We start from the raw sequence: 17728 nt of genomic DNA on the forward strand, positions 1-17728 counted from the left end.
TTTGGCTGATCTTTATGCATATGCCGTCCTCTAAATGTGAGGCCTCCAACCCCAAAAACATTAGTTGTCACTGAGAAAGAACTAATTCTTCCTGGTAGGGTGCTTAAAAATGATAACTAATGACATGCAAACCAAAGCTTCCTTCCTGCTCTTATCAGTAACTCACTTAAGGATAAAATATTCCATTGGGCCATGCCTAGCAATTGGAATAAACAAAATAATGAGTCAATCAACTGTTTAATAAAATTTTCATCCTTTGTTTTCTACCTAAATGTTAGACTTAAATATAATCTTGCTCTCCCAAAAAGTAAGAAAGGCACTCGAATGAACACAGTAATATACAGTTATTTTTTAAAAGACACTGTGATGGGGCTTCCCTGGTGGCGCAGTGGTTGAGAGTCCGCCTGCCGATGCAGGGGACACGGGTTCGTGCCCCGATCCCGGAAGATCCCACATGCCGCGGAGCGGCTGGGCCCGCGAGCCATGGCCGCGGAGCCTGTGTGTCCGGAGCCTGTGCTCCGCAACGGGAGAGGCCACAGCAGTGAGAGGCCCGCGTACAGCAAAAAAAAAAAAAAAAAAGACACTGTGATGGTAAGGAGAATTCTCAGGGTTGATTTTTCCTGCTCACTTCCTTTATAACACTGAATTTGCCTATGCTTTCCTGTGCCTCCATGAACTTCTCTAATAAAAAGGAGCACAATACAGAGTATACTCAAGTACAGGGAGGCGGCAGCACATAAAGTGCTAGGGTTTGCACAGTTCTATTTGAGAAATTTACTTAGAAGACAAAAAGTTCAGTTGTTACAATGCTGCTCAAATTTTCTAGCATACTTTAGATATTTTAAAGTTTTAAAATGTAATTTTATAGTAACAAAATAACTAAGCTCACAAAAGCTTTTTGCAAAAACAAAAGTGTTTTCTTACTTCCTTTGATAAACTAAATATTTAGCATCTTCTCTAATACAGGGGAACTAAGGTAGAAATTAGATTGCTGCATAGCAAGTGGTAGTTGCATTCCTAAATTATATTTAGCCCTCATGTCAGATACCATCTTGTGCTATTAAGAGGAAAATACTAGGCTGACAATTTGTTCTCAAAAATATTAAAAGTTTTTACACACATGTATGTATGTCTAAACAAGCATGAATTCACATGACCTGAATATATCTAAATGACACAGCCTACCACCATATATGCTTTCCTATAAAATGCCACATAAAAATCAAAGAACTTTTGTTTGCACATCTTGTGTTACATAAGCCCTTATCTGAAGACTTAAGTGGCTTTGAGTGACCTCCTGTATATTTAATCCGATAAATAACGAAGCCTTTAATTTAAATTAGAATTGTATGATAGGAATAAGAGATATGACTCAAAAGTCTGGGCCCAGAGTTTTCAAAGAGGTAATAAAATGCTAAAACCTAGAAAAGAAAGGGTTTTGAGTCTAAAATGACTACTCATGCACGGATACAGATCAACACGTCTTTGAAATCAGTTTCCTCAGATACTCCAAGAGTGGCTATGGCTCTATTGGCAAGATCTGTCCTCCAACATCATAAGTGAATAGAAAGTCGTGTTCTTGCAAATGTTCTTCATTTTTCTATGAATTTTTAATATATATTATAGTACAGTTAATTGATATTATACAGCTGCATTTCTTGGCTGGGATTTAACAAGCATAAACAAAGTAGTTTAATGAAGGAAGAAAATCTAAATTAACTTATTTTATATGCAATAGCTCCCCCTAAGTATCATGAAGGCAGAGTACATCATTCATTCACAATCCATTGCTCTATTCCATCAATTTCTCAATCATAACTCACTCTATGCATCACTCATGATCGATCTTTCTCATCTTCAGTTAATCATGCATAAATTTAATAAATATTTAATGAGTCCTTACAATGTGCAAGGCACACAGAATCTGGGAACACCATGTTACCAAAATAGGTACACTTAAAAAAAAAAAAAAGTCAGGTTGGGGAGGGGTAGTGGTAGAGATATTTACAGATCTTATTGCTTTTTTGCTTGTCAGTAGTATTCTTGATCCACAGGATGGCCTACAATTCTTCCAGTGAAAGATGGATGACATTTGTGTCAATCTAAATCATCTTTTCCTTTAACAATGACATATTTATAGAAAAATAAGTGAAGACTAATGAGTCCCTAAAAATGGACACATCCTTTCCACTGCATGAGCTCATTCAGTCCAAGAGATAATATCATGCTACAGCTAGTGAGTTTAGATGTCAACCATTTAGGGAAAAAATACAACCATCCAGGGCAATACTAGGTTTTTCAGTGAATGAACACTTGAAAACTGCAAATTTTAGAAATAAAGCAGCACACAAAAGTCAGATATAAACAGTATCCTTTGGATATTTGTATTTTTACTCCCTACTTAAAGCTATTAGGAAGACAGGAGACCAAGATATATTAAAGGACTGCATGGCTTCATGTAAGGGTGGGTTAAGAGACTTAAAACACATGAAGGCAGTTAACATCAAAGAAGGGCAAGAGACTCTGTGGAAGGTATAAAAAGATGTGGAGCATTATCAAATTTAGCTGATGTTTCACAGAGGATTGTCTGTATTCATGTCTCGACACTCTCACATCAAAGCATAAGAAGCCCTACTACTTGGGATACTTAAAATGATGCTTGGAAGAATGGTAATACTGAGTGAGGCCAGAATTTGGCAACATATATTAGTGGAATGTGCTGAATCTTCCATGTCATCTGTGTGTAGTCTGCCTCCCAAGCCCCACAGGTGCTAAAAATCATAAATTAATAGTTTTATCCATAGAGGTCTAGGTAGACCTTGAGGTATTTGAATCAAAATATGCTTTGTACACAAAGGATCATAGAATTATGCTCATAATGCCAATCATTTTCTCACCTAAATACTATAAAAAAGCTAAAAAAGGGTAATTTTTGCCCTAAGAGAGAAGGGCAGGCAGCTTCTGTCTACAAGGACCAGTCTAGACAATTTTTTTGGTGTTAAGTCTCACTCGACAGTTTGCCACTCAACAAAATCATGATGTACAAGTAAAGGACCTATTCTTTTCCCTTAAAGGAATGCTCCTCACTCAAGTCCAGAGTCTCCATAACAGTGGTATAGGAGAGGTCTGCTTTTCCCTACATCTGTCTTCTCACCCTACAGGTGACCTAGCATATAAAGAGGAAAACAGGCAAAGCATAGTGGTCACACTTGTTTCTGCCACTATTACATTTCAAACACACACAGGATAGTAGACAACTTCCATCATTAGGGGAACTTTTAGAGGGGCAGTTCATATTCATATTTTGTGTGTGTGTGTGTGTATGTGTGCAGGTGTTTAATGGGGTATGGAATTAACTGGAAACAGAGAGGAGATTATGTTTAGTACACGTCCATGAAATACAACAGATAAGGAAAAACATACAAAAGTGGAGATGACAAAAAAATGGAATGGGAAAATAAAGAGGAAGGTGTGTGGAAAGAAGAAATGCAAAGCATTCTTTCATATTAAGACATTAGACATTACCTGGCACTTTCCCCACACCTGCCTCACCTACCTGAAAAACCCAGCCCTTATTACTGAAAAGATAAGATACAGCTAAAAGGTGGATACTTTGGTACCTTGTCCCTGATAAATTTAGTATCAAAGTTTTTAAATTGTTTTATTTTTTAAAATAAAGACTGAAGAACTAACCTTCAAAACTATTCATCCCCCCTGGCTTTTGCCAGTAAACTTTTAATAATCACTTCACAAAAACTTTATAGTTTATCCAGTGTATCCTTAATAACTTAAATTTTAAAAAGGAAGATTTTTAATGGACACATTTCTATGCATAAGCCTCCCATTTTTCATGGTGAATTTGGAGGAAAGTAAGTAGTAATAACTAAAAACAGCATTCTAGGTTTTTTTTAAATTGATTTTAATTGAGGTAAAAACAACCTATCAAAGCTAGTAGTAAAAATAATTTTCCACTACAATTACATAAACTCTTAAAATTAGTTTTTTAAAAAATAACCATTTTTAAAATGGACTATATTGGAAGCATGTAGTTCATATAAATTCCAATACTTCTGACTTTGGTTATGTTGGTCTATGACTTGAGTAGAACATACTAGAGAAAGAGAAATGGTGTGTATTTTCACACATCCATCCATCTGGCCATTTGATTCTCAAAACAACAATTAGATCAAGTAATTTTGAATTTGTATTGTTCTTAAGCTAAACTACAACATAAATTTTTAATTAAAAAAAAAAAAACTAGCCTATGCAACAACCACACTGAGGTGGGTTGAGGTGTGTGTGAACCAATCTGGAGAACCAAATGAGAAAAGCCTCAAGTATAGGAATATAAAGGATGAGAAGTTTAAAAGAAAAAAATTAAGACTCACTGTTCAGCAGGAAGGAACTACACAATTATTTTATCCCCAAAGGAATGCCAGTTCTTAACAAAATAAATAAAATGAAAGATTTACTATGGACTTTTAACCTAAAGATGAAGCACATATAGTTAGACAATAATAGCAAACAGTTCATGCAACTATGTAAATAAGAAAGGAAAGCAATATTGCACTAAAAGGGGAACCTTGCAGGACTAATCCACCTCTTTCATTGACTCAATGTAACCAGCCATTTCCTGTATGCATTGGCAAACCTGGCCTGCTCCACATTCCGGCAGGTGGACAATACTTGATCGATGAACCTGTGCTCCATTTCCACACCCAGGGAGTCTGGAGCAGGGGTCCGCTTCAGGCGTTTGGTTTCCTGGGAATAGCCTTGCTTGCTAGAGTCACTGAGTCCATCCACCTCCATTGCCTGAGATGTATGCGGTCCTGCTGGGATGAGGTGCAAGTCACTCAAAGTCCCCCCTGGGCTGTCTGCAGGTGACAACTGGACCACGCTGTGAGGAAACCTACCATTTAAGTGATGCTGAAGGTAGAAAACATGCCGCCTGTGAAAGAGGAGGGGAAGGAAGAGAATAGAAAAAGAAAAATCACATCACAAAGTCAAGCTTTTCAGAAAAAACAAAAAAGTCGATAATTTTAAAACATACAGTACTCAGTTCAGTGACCCCTTCGTAACCCAGAGCTATCTGGGGGAAGGAGGAAGAATAGTTAAGATGTTGTCTCTGGGTATTTGGACAGAGTCTCACAAACCCAGATTACTGGTTTGTGAGAAAGAATACTACCCCGAATGTGTTTAAAAAAAATTGACTGAGACGATGACAATCACTTGGAGTTATGACACCTTGTTACTATAATATGAAACTAGAAATGGGTCTTAGCTCAATCTCTGCTATAAATTAAAATATAAAACAAAACCAAAAATTAACCTCATTGATATCCTAAAAGACAAGTGATTTTCAGAAACAAGAATTAAATAGCTCCTCTAGAGGCTTAGTGTATGGCCTCTATCCAATACTTTCTTTAATAAGAACAGAACTGCTGTGGTTGGACTTATTATCTTAGAAACCCTCTGAATTCTCCCCTAAATCCAGCACTATAGTCTTATTAAACACCGACATGCAGTAGGGGATGTGCTGGGCTCTAAGAAAAGTATGTTAAAAGACACAGTTCCTGTTCTTCCTCTAAGGAGAGTTCTCCTGCCCTTAGAATCATCTGGAGTTATTTGTTAAAAATGAAGATCCATGTGCCTAATTTCCAAAAATTGTGACTCAAAGGGGTGCACATCTCTGTATGAAATAAGGTAAACTACCTTAGGTAGTTTCTAGGTTGTTATACTTCATCATTCATATTAACAACTCTAAGCCCTTAAAAGAGAATTCTATTCATTTTCCCAGCTTATTTGGGAGCAGACAAAGGAGCATATAATACCCATTTTACAGAGGACAAATCTTTTTTTTTTTTTTTTTTTCCTTTTTGCGTTATGTGGGCCTCTCACTGCTGTGGCCTCTCCCGTCGCGGAGCACAGGCTCTGGACGCGCAGGCCCAGCGGCCATGGCTCACGGGCCCAGCCGCTCCGCGGCGTATGGGATCCTCCCAGACCGGGGCACGAACCCGCATCCCCTGCATCGGCAGGCGGACTCTCAACCACTGCGCCACCAGGGAGGCCCGAGGACAAATCTTAAAAGGGCTGATAAGCTGCTTAAGGGCACTGAATCAGTAGAAAATATTATTCATTCCTGTAATATACAGGTCATCCCAACTGTCTCTTCTCCCCACTCCAAACTCCAATTAATCTTTATATAAACAAAGTTTCTGTTCTAATGATCTAGCTCTCTCTCAAACACAAATATAATTTTTAATATTCTTTGAGTCTTGCTATTAATGTGTCTAAATATAAACCAGCAATAAAAAAATCTGTTAACAGCAAAACATGCAAGTCAAGATCTATCTTCTCTCCTAAAAATGTGGAATAAAAATGTTTTGTTTTGAAGGGAAAAAGAAAATTCTGTATTTATGAAGATGCCAAAGAGGAGGAATGTCTTCCATCTTCTAATATATCTTCCAAATATATTTAGACTGGAAAAAGGGAACAAATCACATTTAACTTAAAAAATACACAAGTATTTAAAATGCCTACCTCCTGCCTAACACAGGCAACTCTTTTGTCTACAAACAGAATCCTGTAACTTGAAGTAAAATCTGTAGATACAATGCCAGAGATGCCTCCAATTAAATGATAATCCAAAATAAATCAATTGGGGGTTCCCAAACCTGGATTTCATTTCAACATGAAAAGTACAGTCAAAGGTTCTTAAAACTCAAGTTATGAGGTTGCTAACCATCTTTCACTCCTTCCTAATAATCCTGATTCACTCCCAAAGTCCATTTTACTTTAAAAAAGCAAAAAGTGTCAAGAGATTATACTTAAGGTAAATTAATCTGCAGGCCATCATGGTTGGGAAGAACAATAAAAATGCCTAACTATTCTCAGGGTCTAATCAATGGTCTCAGCCCTGACTGTGCATCAAATTTACCTGTTAGGGTTTTTTCTTTATATTTTAAAAAACAGATGGCAGCATTCCATCCCAGATATGCTAAGTATTAGGATCTCCAAGGAGGGAGTCCAGAAACTTTCTTTAGTTTGAAAGTAACACACCTTATTCTGTGGCGCAGTCAAGGATGAACGCCACCATCTTGAGCCGTTGGCAAAGATCTGCATGAGGAACTTCATATTGATCATGACCATGAGGAGGAGTATATGGTAACACAAACTCCTCTGAAGCACTCAGGCAAAGTTCCACAATCAGATTACCATATTTACCCAAGTAGGCACGAGTCAGATGTAAGACCTTCTGTACCTCTCATAAGGACACACACAGTTTTATGCAGGAAATAGATCTTCCCTTCTCTTACCTATGACACCAAAGGGTTTCATGTCCTGGGTAGGAATCAATAAGATCAGTGCTGAATTCAACTTCTTCTTCTAGAAGATGGGGAAGATTTATCCTTGATTCCTCTGCTGAAGCCACTGCTTCTTCATCTTTTGGAAGAACTATAGCTGGCTCACTTCTCAAGGTATTTTGCTCCAATACAGAACCATCTGCCACAGTTTGGCTAACCAAAGACTTTAATAAAAACTGGCGGTAGTGAAATCCACTGTGGTCTGAAACATGCATAGATGCCCAGTGTTTAGTAGAAGATAGTTCATCAAGAAGAATCTTGTAGGAAGAAAAAAGGGAAGTGAAATGAGGAATTGCCAAAGGTTTTACTTTCTCCATTAATGCTTTGGATTTCTCTTTTGATTCATTTCTTGTTTTGACAACGCCATTCCTACCAATATTTTGTATATAATGTCCAACACAGTTTTGTCATTTAGTGGAAGCTTGCACTTAGTGGAAGCTCAGTAAATTCTAATTTTCCCTTTCTTTTATAAGTAATTGATTTTTTTTTTTTTTTTTTTTTTTTACTGCCGCAGAATTTAAGGACCTTTCCCTAGACCTTGATCACATTCTGATTGGCACACACATAGAAAAGCCAGGTTCTAAAATAATGATAGACATTTGGGTGTTCATTTTCAAGTAATGCTTATATTGAAGGGAAAATATAAGTTCAGAGATCACTTTGATGGAAACTTTCTTTTGCATTTAATGAACCTGTATTATACCTAACTTACTATTTGTTCAACAATAGACTCAATGTAATTATTTCTTCTTCACTGTGTCATCAGGGCAGAGACCATGTCTGTTTTGTTCATTACTTAATTCTAAGGGCTTACTACAAAAACATGGTGCAAGAATAACAGGAATTTTCAAGTGCTCATGACTTTCACTATCTGTCTCAAACTTACTTAACATCAATGATAAATGGCTTTTTTAAGTAGGTAAGACAAAATTCAGCAGTGAATTCTTTAAATCTATAAACTAAAGAATTTCAAATGGAATGATAAAAAGAAAAGCAGCATTTATGAAAAAATAAGAGTGGGATTGCTGGATCATATGGTAGTTCTATTTTTAGTTACTTGAGGAACCTCCATACTGTTTTCCGTAGTGTCTGCACCAATTTACATCCCCACCAACAGTGTAATAGGGTTCCCTTTTTCCTACATCCTTGCCGACATTTGTTATTTTTGATGATAAACTTTTTGATGACAGCCACTCTGAGAGGAGTGAGGTGGTTTTGATTTGCCTACCTCTGATGATTATAATTTCAAAACATTTTCATCATCTCCAAAACAACCCCTATTCCTATTAGGAGTCCTCTAATTCCCCATTCCCCCTATCCTCTGGCACCCACTAATCTGCTTTGCTTATTCTGAATATGTCATATAAATGGAATACTACTTTCAATCAGCAAAATGTTTTCAAGGTTCACCATATTATAGTATTTATCAGAACTTCATTCATTTTTTATGGCTGAATAACAGACCACTGTATGGATGTACCATATTTTGTTTTTCTATTCCTCAGGTACTGGACATTTGGGGTATTACTCTTTTTTTGGCTTTTATGAGAAATGCTGCTATGAACATTCTCATACACGCTTTGGTATGAACACATGCTTTCGATATTTTTGGATATATACCTAGCAGTGGAATTGTAGGGTCATACATGGTGTTTCTATGTTTAATTTTTTGAGGAAATGCCAAACTTTTCCCCAGTGGCTGCACCGTTTCACATTCCTACCACCAATGTATAAGGGTCCCAATTTCTCTACATCCTTGTCAACACTTGCTATTGTCTTTTTTATTTTAGTCATCCTAGTGTGTGAAATGGTATCTCACTGTTGTTTTGATTGGCATTTCCCCAGTGGTTAATGATGTTGAACATCTTTTCATGTCTTTCTTGGTCATTTGTATATCTTTTTTGGAGAAATGACCCTATGTGCTTTTTCAGGTGACACACGGTATCAGCTTTCAATTGGCTAGTAGTAATGAACTCTGTTCAACTGTGACTGTTTCCTTCCACCCCACCCTCAAAAATTAGACTATTTTAAAATTTTACTTCAGTATATGTCCACTGAAACACACAAACATCACAGGGAACAAAAAATAGAAAATTAAAACTTCTCATAATTCCACTCCCTAGCACTGGTAAACATTCTTTATTCTCTAATCTTTCTTTTTTTCTGACTAGAAAACGCATGCTTATAGAAAATATAAGAAAATATATCTGTAACAGCACTGTGTTTGTGTGTATAAATATCTGTTGAGCACTTGCAATACACCAGGTACTGTTCTAAACACATTAAATATCATTCAATGCTAATAACATATAAAAAAAATTGTAGTAGGCCCATCTCTTATTTAGTTTTATATCCTTAACCTATAATGAACATTTTTCTTTAAATAATCTTCTAGAATATAATTTCTAGTAGCAATAAAATATTCCACTTTGTGATGGACTGTAATGTAACCAATCCCTTGTTACTAGAGGATTAGACTGTTTCCAGTTTTTCACTATTATAAATGGTATTTTTATATACCAAACTCCCATATTTAATATAACAGCCAGTGTTTGTTGATCAATTAGTATGAGCACTTGTGATAGCCACGTTATGTAGATTCTCCCACTTAATTTACATCACTCGATGAGGTAGGAATTATCATCATCCCCAATTTACAGATGAGGAAACTGAAGCTTAGAGAGGCTAAGAAACGTTCTTAAGGCCACATGGCAAATTGGTGGGAGAGTCAAGATTCAAATTACGTCTGTATGACCACTGAGTGGAGCCTTTAATCACTATATCATACTGCATCTCCCATTTTTTCTTTAGGATGAATTCCTAGAAGCAGAACTGCTAGATTAGAGATAACACACATTTTGGGGGGTAACGTCTGGTAAATGCTGCCATATTGCCCTTTGGTAAGATTATACCAATTTCTACAATGCTTGTTTTTATACCCTCATCAATGCTGAATATCAGCACTTTAAAAAATTATTTTCAGTTTTCTAAGTAAAAAAATGCCATTCAGTTCATATGTATTTTTAAGCTGCTCTAGACAACTGGTACTTTTGCGATTACTTCCTCTAACAGGCAAAGCATAGTACCTGATCTCCTAGCTGGGCCCAATGGCTTACAAGAACAGAAAGGGGATTTTGTAAATTCAGCACTCTTCACTGAGAGTGAGAGACAGTGGCAGTGGTGACAGGAAGAGTGCCAAGTCCCCCCAAGGGCAGAGGAGGGCAGACTGACAACATGTGAGGCTAGCAGTGGACCAGGGCAGATAAGTCAACACGTTACTAACGAGTTGTCATCTTCAACAATGGATGGTCTCAAGGAACCAGGAATTTCACCTTGGCTTCATGTTTCTGATTTATGGGAATGTGACTTTAAAAGGTTCACATAAAGGCAGGAAAGTTTCCAGAGACCTCTCAGCTTACCTGGACTCTGCCTTCCTTTATCCTCAACCCTCCCCTTACCTCTTTCCACCTCCCACAGGATACCAAGCTGTGGAGCGGAGATGACTGGTTTTAAAGCACTCCATATCCCTCACAACCCACCAGATAACTTGAATTCATTCCTCCAGACACCCCCCCAGTGTAGTATCCCTCCCTCTGGCAGCTGTTTCCAATGAGCCCAGTCTGGATGAGGAGCCATTTCTGTGATCCCACTGTACCCGGGGATTCCCTGAGTTCCTGCAAGTGTCACACTGCTTTGTAACTGTCGGTATGTGTTTCTTCAACTAGATTTTTCAATTTGTTGAGAGCAAGCTTTTTGTCTTTATGCCTCACCCAGTGTATGCAACAGTGTCTGGGAATGATAGGGTTTCACTACTTGTTCATGAATGAATTGCACTGAGTTGACCTAGCAAATTGGTAGGCAAGTTTCATCTAAGTTTTCTATCTATGGGTAGCAGAGAAAGGAACTAAAATTTAGTGAGCCTCTATTAGGTGCCCAGTACTTTATACACATTACCCCAAGTAATTCTCACAGTAATCCACTGAGACAGGCAGTAGAGCCCCTATCTTACAGAGGAAAACATTAAAGCCTTACTTTACACACACAGCTAATAGGGCCAGAATGTGAACTCAGGTTAATGTGATTCTGTCTTTTCTCTTTCCACTCCATTAGGTAGCCTCACCTCCTGAAATGCAAAGCCATGTAAACTGGAGGGAAGGGCTTCTCTTCCAGAACTGTTGGCTTAAAATCCCTCAGAAGTGAAAGCTCTCCTATTTATCCTGGAGCAATCTCTGGCTAGGACACAGAGAGGGGAGAGGGGACCTGAAGGGAGACGTAGGAAGGGGGTGGTGAGTAAAAATTAGAGAATGCTTCGCCATTAATCTGAAAGCACCACATGAGACATTCTGACCCCTTTAAATTGTCTCAATCCTGGGAAGCTTTTAGAAGAGTACCCTAGATTCTTAAGGCACTGATACCACAAGAAGTGAAGAAAAAATAGAGAAGCTGTAGTATGTAAGAAGGGGCACAAGGATACCTGGCTCTCATTCTGATGAATAATAAATGATACAACCGTGGCTAAGTCCAAGCCATTAAAATTCTACAGAAGCTTCCATCTTCTCATTTCTAAACTAAAAGGATTAGGCTGTGACAGTTCTCAACCTGGCTCTGCATCCAAATAACCCCCTGAGCCTGTGAAAAATACTGATCTCTAAATCCTACCTTCATTTCAATTCAGTAGGCCTGGGGTGGGACATAGGAATTCTCAGGTAATTTACAGACTCAGCCAAGTTTGGGAACACCTGGGTGAGATCTTCTGTTCCCTCTCCAGCAGAGGAGATTGTGAAAAGGCAGCCAGCTGATTTAGCACTTTTAAGTCACAAAACAAAAGACTACCAAGAAAGAACAATTTCAGTTCTATAAGGTTTAATAATCTCTTCCTGTTTCAGGGCAAAATGAGTTATGCTCAGTCTTCCTTACTGCTTAAACCTGCTTTGTTCTACCAATGGACTAGCCTTAAGAGTGTCAAAACCATGCTGGTGAGGAATGCAAACTTTAAAAAAAAAAATACCAGGGTTTCTCGGGAGGTATCAGCTCTTACAATCCTCTCCAGCCTACTGGGTCATTAGTTCCTCTACTTCTCTCTTTTAAAGCTCCTCTGAGAAGGAACTACTATATACTACCAGAAGATTTAAATGGCAGGCAGGGAGTATGCCTAGGGACATAGAATAATAGCCCTACCTTGACATCTAGCTTGGCCAGGTGCTGTAAAACCCAGATGCGATGGGACCAGGCATTATAGTTGCTTGGGTATCTCCCTGCTGCTTCACCACAGACCTCCATCTCCTCTCGTATTAGTTGCTGTGTCCTTTCTGCAGGAATTATTCCCAAGTTTCCTTTGTTCACAAAGGAAGGCAAGGAGGTTTCCTGAATTAGCTGTTGTAGCACCCATCGCCTGTTAAGGTAACATGTGGGAAAGAAATGAGGAAATAAAATAAACCACAGAGGAAAACCACCAGAGTTTTTATTCTCAATTTAATTTCCATTCATAGACAATGCAAAATAATGCCCAGTTTTCAAACTTTTTTTTGTGGGGGGATTGTTCTTTAGTTTTTGTTTTTAAAGACATAATTAATTTGAGCAGCACGGATATGGGTGGTGGTGGGGAATAAAGGACAAAGATTAAACAAAAAGCTTTCTGAAATCTTAACATTTGTCAAAAAGAGAATGTCATCAGTTCCAAAATGACAACTTCAAAACTTCATTTGGCCAGGAAATGTAAAGGCAACGGGTGTGTGTGTGTGTGTGTGTGGTGGTACTGTGTGTGTGGGAGGGGGTGATATTAATTAATGGTTGGTAAATACTCAAGAGGAGCACAGTTCACTTTTATTTTTATTTTTTTAAGTTTTTTTTTGATGGGGACCATTTTTGAAGTCTTTATTGGATTTGTTACAATATTACTTCTGTTTTATGTTTTGGTTTTTTGGCCGGTGAAGCATGTGGGATCTTAGTTCCCTGACCAGGGATTGAACCCACACCCCCTGCATTGGAAGGAGAAGTCTTAACCACTGGGATACCACGGAAGTCCCGGTTCACTTTTCATTATATGTGCATGCCTCGTCCTACGTGTATTTGTTTGGTTGCAAACAAGAAGCTGTATTAAGCTTTCATGAAGCAAAATTTCTATATTATAGCATAGAATCTGGAAGGAAACAAATACAATATGATTAGTTAAACCATCAAGGAGGTTTTAAAATGTCTTTATCCACAGATTTTCCCCTTGTCTATTTAAGATCTTCACTAGCATACATTTAAATGAAAAGCACTAAAAAAGTGTCTCTAACCACTTAATGTCTTCAGGTTTTACAAATATTTTCTCATAAGAAAGCATTCTTTTTAGACTAAAAATTTTAGACTAAAAATTTCCAACCCAGGGTACAGAAAATTGAGTAAGAAAACTCATTTTGTCATTTTCAAATAATAGAAGTTATTTTTAACAACCAAAACTTGCTTTATAAAATAATAAGCCAATAAATTGATGGCTGCATATTTAATAACTCCCTTCCCCTGCCACCACCCCTTTCCTAACCTCTATGCACACAATCATATACCTCTCTGTAGTCTGCTATCCCTATTTCTAGTAGGGAGAAAACACAGCGAACTATGTCATTTGGAAGTAGCTGCTGTGCAAGGCTAGCCAAAGGCAAGATTACAGTTAAGATACCTTAAACTGACTTTAAGATCCTAAAAATACTCAGGATGTAAGAAAAGTTATAAGGGGCTTAAGAAACTAAGAACAGATTTCTTCAGAGATTCTCCTCACTGACCCCAACCAGTAAGCCTAGACCATCTCATTTTAGTCAAAAGAGAGTAGTTACATGGGATCCAAGAGTAAGATGCTTCCAGATAGCCAGGATTTTGAAAAGAGTTCTTACATGCACTTTGGATATCTGTTTCAGGCCTTTACCTAAAAATATTCTTTGCATTTATGGTCTTAGCAACTTTAGTTCAGCCCACACACCATTCACCTCAGTTGCCCTTATTTGGTTAATTTTAACAATCATAACCATCACCACCACCATCTTTACCAGGAACACACTTGAATGAATTAAATCCAAGTTTAATAAAACTCAAGTTGCTCATTACTGTTGAATATCTAAACGCAATTTCCATGATTGCTTTAGTTAATAATAATAGCTAAAATTTACTGAGTACTTCATATATGGCAGGCACTGTGGTAGTGTTTACATGCATTATCTGATGTAAACTCAACCATTAACTCTGAGATAGGTATAATTATTATTCCCACTTTACAAATGATAAAACCAAAGCTTGAAGAGGTTAAACAATTTCTGAAGATCACATGAATATAAAGTGATGGCATCTAGACTTAAATGTAGATATAATTTGACTTTAGAATTCATACTCTGAATCACTGTGTGACCTGCTTCACATTCTGTGTTTGTTTGTTTGTTTTTTTCTCCAGCCATTCTAAATTCTAAGTAAGAATCCTATGGTGTAAATTAACCAAACCTGTGAATCCATGTTTCTGGACTCTTTGGAAACTTAGTTAAGGCCAGTTTTCCCAGATGTAAGTCCTTAATTGGATTTAAAGTGCCAGAGAGGATCAGCTCTTTTCTGTAAAAGAAAAATAAAAAGAACCATTACTTTGCCTTTCTACAGAAACTTACTGCATGACTACTAATATAACCTCATCGTGAAGCAAATTTCCAAGAATAAAAAAAAGAAAACATAAAACTCTCATAAATGTCACACAGTAATCAAGAATGTATTCTCATAATCTTGAAATAACAAATTTAAAAACAGAAACAGAAGCTCTTAAATCAACAGTGGAACTTTAGTTATCTATTTGGTAGAAGGCAAAGGGGTTTTCTGGCTTGTATCATTTCCAAAACTTACAAGGCCTGACATCAGTATCTGTAGGGCAAATCCAATACAAGTCAAGAATTGTAGCTTCCTAAGTAGGACTTGATATGGTCTAGTCTGTTACCAAAAAACACACATACAGCAACAAACACACTGGACTGAGATGTAGGAAAAAAATCGTTCATTCAATAACTACCCTAACAAAATTACTATTATTATTTTTGAATTTTCCCTTCTACCTTTCCTCATATGCATATGTATTTTAAAATATAATTTTATATTCTGCTCTTATATCTTAAGAATTACTCCACAGTTCTATATAATCTTTAAAATGAAATGGTCAAATAGTTTTCATTCAGTAGCTATCCTGTAATTTAATGACCTTTCCCCCTATAATTAGACATTTTAGGTTGCTTCCAAGTTTTTGCTATTCTAAAAGAATTCTGAAACAATCTTTGTGCTTATAACTTCTTTTGTTTGTACTACTACTTAGGATAAGTTTCCAAAAGACATATTACCAGGTGAAATACTTGGATGGCTCTTGATACACTAGACCATTCCTTTTTGAAATATAAACAGAAGTAAAAGGAATACGAGCTGTTTGTTGTTGTTTTAAAACTGTTCAAAGCTTCAGTGCAATTATAAACTGTCACACAAGAGAGTTACACCTATTTCTCAGGTTACTCTAATTTTAGATTGAATTTCTCAGATAAGTTTTTAATAATAAGCTCTGATATTGCTGATTACACTCATATTTTTCAATTTATCCACTGTTTTATAATAAAATTAGGTCACTTGCTAGTTTTTATTAACTTTAAAATGTCTTTTCTGTGGTAGGGCTGACCATTCATTTATTTTAGAGATGGTAATCTCAACAAAACCAGAGCCCAGCTCATATGTCTCAACTACTTAGATGGATTTAGTTCCTAAATACCACAATACATTTTCTTTCCAACAGCAATGTACTATTTCTAAAATTTTATTTGATAAGGAAAATAAATTCCTTTTTAATGAAAATACTATATAGTGATAATTAGTACTTGCATTTTACAATCAATTTTATTTCAGATCAGTAACTTCACTCTGTAAAATAATCTGAAGTAATGCCAAGGTTTATGGCTGCTTTAAAAAATGATTTATTGATTATTTTTCTTTCAATGTGCAGGAAATCTGTGTCATTAAAAGAATATTTTAATGCAACAGCCAGTTATTTCTGCAGTTCTAGATCCCTTCTCTTCCAAAATCAGTAACGTTTGTTCATACAATAAGTCAGGATACTTGTAGTGTAAAAGAAGGCAAAATATCGCTCTATGTAATTTAAACTACTTTGTAGAGCACTTGTTCCTCAAAGTAGAGTCCCTAACTGCAACATCATCATCATTTGGAACTTGTGAGAAATATAGATTCTTAAGTCTCACCCCAGACCCACTGAATCAAAAACTCCAGCGAGGCAAAGCAATGTGTTTTAACAAGCCCTCCAGGGCACACTAGAGTTTAAAAACCACTACTGTAGAGAACTTATTGTATTAAGCCAAATTTTCATTTACTAAATTTAAAACCTCTCCTTATTTACAACTGCCTACCTATATTCCCATATATGTCTATATATAAGGGGAAATAAGATTTTCTTCAGAAAAGAGGAAGTTACCTTACAACTGAATCTTTACAAAGTTTCTTAAATAAGAGCCATCTCTTAATCTCTTTATTTTGAACAACAAAGTCATATTTGTGAAGATATCTTAGTCTGAAACAACCTCAATCAATGGTATATATGGATGCTTAAAAAGATCGTCTGATAGAATCATTAAAAAAGGTAGCAAAATTTTACTATCAATTTAATAAACATTCCTGGGGAAGGACTGAACATTGTAGGCGTTGGACCATTATAAAGCAAGTTTTTAAAAGATCACTTGAAAAAGAAATATGGTAAGTGGTTAAGTTATGGCTATCATATAACCTAGAGATCCAACAAAAAACCACCTGCTTTAATATATTCAAGTAGGAATCTCATCTGAGATAAAACTTCCAGTCACACATGGATTTGGAAAGTGCTGTATCTGAAACAACTAAAATGTAAGTAAACACGACGTGCTCTGGAAAACTGTGCTAGATAACTCAAAAAATAGTTCCCGTGATGACCAAGTCACTGATGTCAATAAGCCATGTGAGGAGTTTGAACTGTCTAATGAAATGTGAGAGCAAGATGAAGAATTTATAAATTAAAATATTTCAGGTAACATGTTATTTTAAAGGTAACTAAATTGAAAAATTAAATATCCTAAGAAGAAATTTGCTTATTTCATGTACTTACCTTAAGGTTTACATATTGATATTAGCCTAAAAAACTCTTTTTTGGGGGGGACTGTTATTGAGGAAATGGAGTGTTGTCTTAAATTTGAGGTGACTTTATTTTCTGGCATACTGAATAAAGTTGGGCTTCTATATTCATCCTAAAAGCCTTAGATGGTCCATTGCTAACAGATGAAGAAGGCATGAAGTGAGGGTCATCAAATAAATATGGAAAAAACTAATTAGGAAAG

General features: G+C 36.6%; 1 protein-coding gene across 1 annotated transcript in view; it reads right to left on the bottom strand.

Annotated features, from left to right (window-relative positions):
• Nucleotides 1–542: 542 nt before the first annotated feature.
• Nucleotides 543–17728, bottom strand: part of PTAR1 (protein prenyltransferase alpha subunit repeat containing 1) — a 43161-nt gene continuing 25975 nt past the window's right edge. The window contains exons 4-7 of the mRNA XM_060102272.1: nucleotides 14835–14939; nucleotides 12543–12756; nucleotides 7317–7621; nucleotides 543–4948 (exon numbers count right to left, since the gene is read on the bottom strand). Of these exons, the coding sequence (XP_059958255.1) occupies nucleotides 4606–4948; nucleotides 7317–7621; nucleotides 12543–12756; nucleotides 14835–14939 (967 nt within the window). The 3' untranslated portion in view covers nucleotides 543–4605. The remainder of the gene's footprint in view (nucleotides 4949–7316; nucleotides 7622–12542; nucleotides 12757–14834; nucleotides 14940–17728) is intronic.

This window comes from Mesoplodon densirostris, chromosome 6 (assembly GCF_025265405.1).
Source record: "Mesoplodon densirostris isolate mMesDen1 chromosome 6, mMesDen1 primary haplotype, whole genome shotgun sequence".
NCBI classification, from domain to species: Eukaryota; Metazoa; Chordata; class Mammalia; order Artiodactyla; family Ziphiidae; genus Mesoplodon; species Mesoplodon densirostris.